This window comes from Cebus imitator, unplaced genomic scaffold (assembly GCF_001604975.1).
Source record: "Cebus imitator isolate Cc_AM_T3 unplaced genomic scaffold, Cebus_imitator-1.0 Scaffold826, whole genome shotgun sequence".
Lineage (NCBI taxonomy): Eukaryota > Metazoa > Chordata > Mammalia > Primates > Cebidae > Cebus > Cebus imitator.
The window spans coordinates 277140-279710 of NW_016108141.1; the positions used below are offsets into that span (position 1 = coordinate 277140).

Consider the following 2571-nt stretch of genomic DNA (forward strand, 5'->3'; position numbering starts at 1 on the left):
TTAAACCCCCAACTCTCAGGGCCGGGTGCAGTGGCTCACACCTGTAATACCAGCACTTTGGATCATTTGGGCGGGCCAGAAGTCTAAGACCAGGCTGGACAACATGGCGAAACCCCGTCTCTACTAAAAATACAAAAATTAGCTGGGTGTGGATGGGGTTTTGCCATGTTGGCCAGGCTGGTCTCAAACTTCTGACTTCAGGTGATCTGCCCACCTTGGCCTCCCAAAGTGCTAGGGTTACATGCGTGAGCCACCACGCCTGGCCTGTTTGTTTTTGGAGATAGGATCTTGCTATGTCACCTGGGCTGGTCTCAGATTCCTGGGCTCAATCAGTCCTCCCTCCTCAGCATCTCCAGCAGCTGGGACTACAGGTTCAAGCCACAGTGCCCAGCTCTCAAATACTATCTTGATTTAGTGCTCATCATTCATCTGCTCTTCCCCAAAGCCCCATCATCTGCATATATATTCTTTTTTTTTTTTTTTGAAGTGAAAGGTCTCACATATTTATTACTGAACCCAGGCAACCAAAACCTTGTTGTTTTTTTTTAACATGAATAATGGAAGCACTGTGCGTTGTACTAATGCCTTCATAACAGATACAGAAAGGAAACTGTTCAAACTTCTCCAGATGGCGGTGACATTTTTCAGCTTGATTTGGTAACACGACTGTGACCTACAGACAGCATAAATATGTGTGCCATCACATGTGTAATTTCTTACAGACCAAGTTTGGTTCTTCTCCAATGTCTCCTTTTGGAGTTGTACCTGATTTTATTACCAGTTTTCATCCGAATCCACTGGGGAATGGGACGATTTTGCTTTTGTTTCTTGGCCAGGAATCGCTTAATCCTGAAAGTCTTGTGAGAAGACATGGCGAGAAACGGAGTAATGCACACACCACGATGGCGGAGAAAGGAAGAGAGCTGCATATATATTCTTAAATACTAAATTATTTAGTTTTGAAAACTACAGTAGCAATCACAAACCTGGTTGTATAAGGAAAAGACAATGTTGTCATCATTTGTTGAAGGCTGTCATGAGAAAAATATGCTGAACAGAGTGTCTGGGTCATAGTCTGGCTTTAGCTCCTCTGAGCGTTAACAAGAGACTTCCTCTGTCTGCAGTAACTCTTGAGAAACAAACAACTTATTAGACTCCAACCGTCTGACAGAGACGTAGTATGGACCAGGTACAGGTCACAGCTGAAGTCTGGTCAGACAGAGAGGGTTGCTCTGTAAATGACTGTCCTTAGATGAAGAGAGGGGAAGGAATTTCATCAACACACGATCAAGACAAGACAACCGCTGATAAGGACCTGGGTCAGGGTCACCCAGGCGGGCACTCTATCCTCAGGCTAAACGAGGGTAGATTGGCAGAGAGGACCTTGATGATGACAATGCTGACCATGCCAGGCCTACTGAGACTGGTTACCCCCATATTGGGGGACAACTGTCATCTCAGGATTTCCCTGATCCTGCTTTAGATCTCTTACTTCCTGCAGTACATGTCTTCCTCTTTCTTGATTTATTCTCCCATATTGGTAAGCACATCCTCTGGTTGCTTCTTAAGATACACAGGAGGCTGGCTGCCGTGGCTAACACCTGTAATCTCAGCATTTTGGGAGGCCAAGGCAGAAGGGTCACCTGAGGTCAGGAATTTGAGACCAGCCTTGCCAACACGGTGAAACCCTGTTTCTACTAAAAATATAAAAATTAGCCAAGCATGGTGGTGTGTGCCTGTAATCCCAGCTACTCAGGAGCCTGAGGCAGGAGAATCGCTTGAACTTGAACTTGGGAGGCAGAGGTTGCAGTGAGCCAGGATCACGCCACTGCACTCCAGCCTGGGCAACAGAGTGAGACTCTGTCTTTAAAAAAAACGTTTTTGACACCTTGAATGTCTGAAAATATCTTTGTTCAATGTGCATTTTCTTTCAAAAATATTATTTTAAATTTATTATGAATCAGCAAACGACATCATGCATGATGATAAAACATTGAGAGCATACTGTGGGCACATAATTGCACACTGATTTAACCATACTAACTCTACAGCTGAGATGTGGGTTTTTTTCGAGATAGAATCTTGCTCTATCACCCAGGCTGGAGTGCCATGGCTCAATCTCAGCTCACTGCAATCTCTGCTTCCTGGGCTCAAGTGATCCTCCCACCTCAGTCTCCCAAGTAGCTGGGACTACAGGCATGTGCCACCATGCTTGGCTAATTTTTAAAATTTTTTGTAGAGACGATGTCTCACTATATTGCCTAGGCTGGTCTTGAACTCTGGTGCTCAAGTGATCCTCCTGCTTCAGCTTCCCAAAGTGCTGGGTTTACAGGTATGGGCCACTATGCCTGGCCCTGATATCTACTGTGACTGGTGCCCAGGGCACTTGTCTAGTTTTTACATATTTTTAAAATGTCATCCTTGAAAACATTATTAAAATAAAGAACAAGATGAAGTGGGTAGCTTTAACCATTTTGTAAATAATAGCCAATTTATTAGATAAGGAAATGAAATAAGAGATATAAATATTAGGAAGAAATCATCATTACTTATAGATGATTTGACTTCCTA

General features: G+C 43.8%; 1 protein-coding gene across 1 annotated transcript; it reads right to left on the reverse strand.

Moving 5' to 3' along the window:
• Positions 1-483: 483 nt before the first annotated feature.
• Positions 484-930, reverse strand: LOC108297685 (60S ribosomal protein L39-like). Its single transcript, XM_037735524.1, has one exon. It carries the CDS (start codon positions 927-929, stop codon positions 717-719), a length of 213 nt encoding a protein of 70 aa, XP_037591452.1. The 5' UTR covers position 930; the 3' UTR covers positions 484-716.
• Positions 931-2571: the final 1641 nt, after the last annotated feature.

Bases quoted from the DNA above. Each gene is read 5' to 3' on its own strand.
- LOC108297685 (XM_037735524.1), bottom strand. From the start codon at position 929: ATGCAGCTCTCTTCCTTTCTCCGCCATCGTGGTGTGTGCATTACTCCG.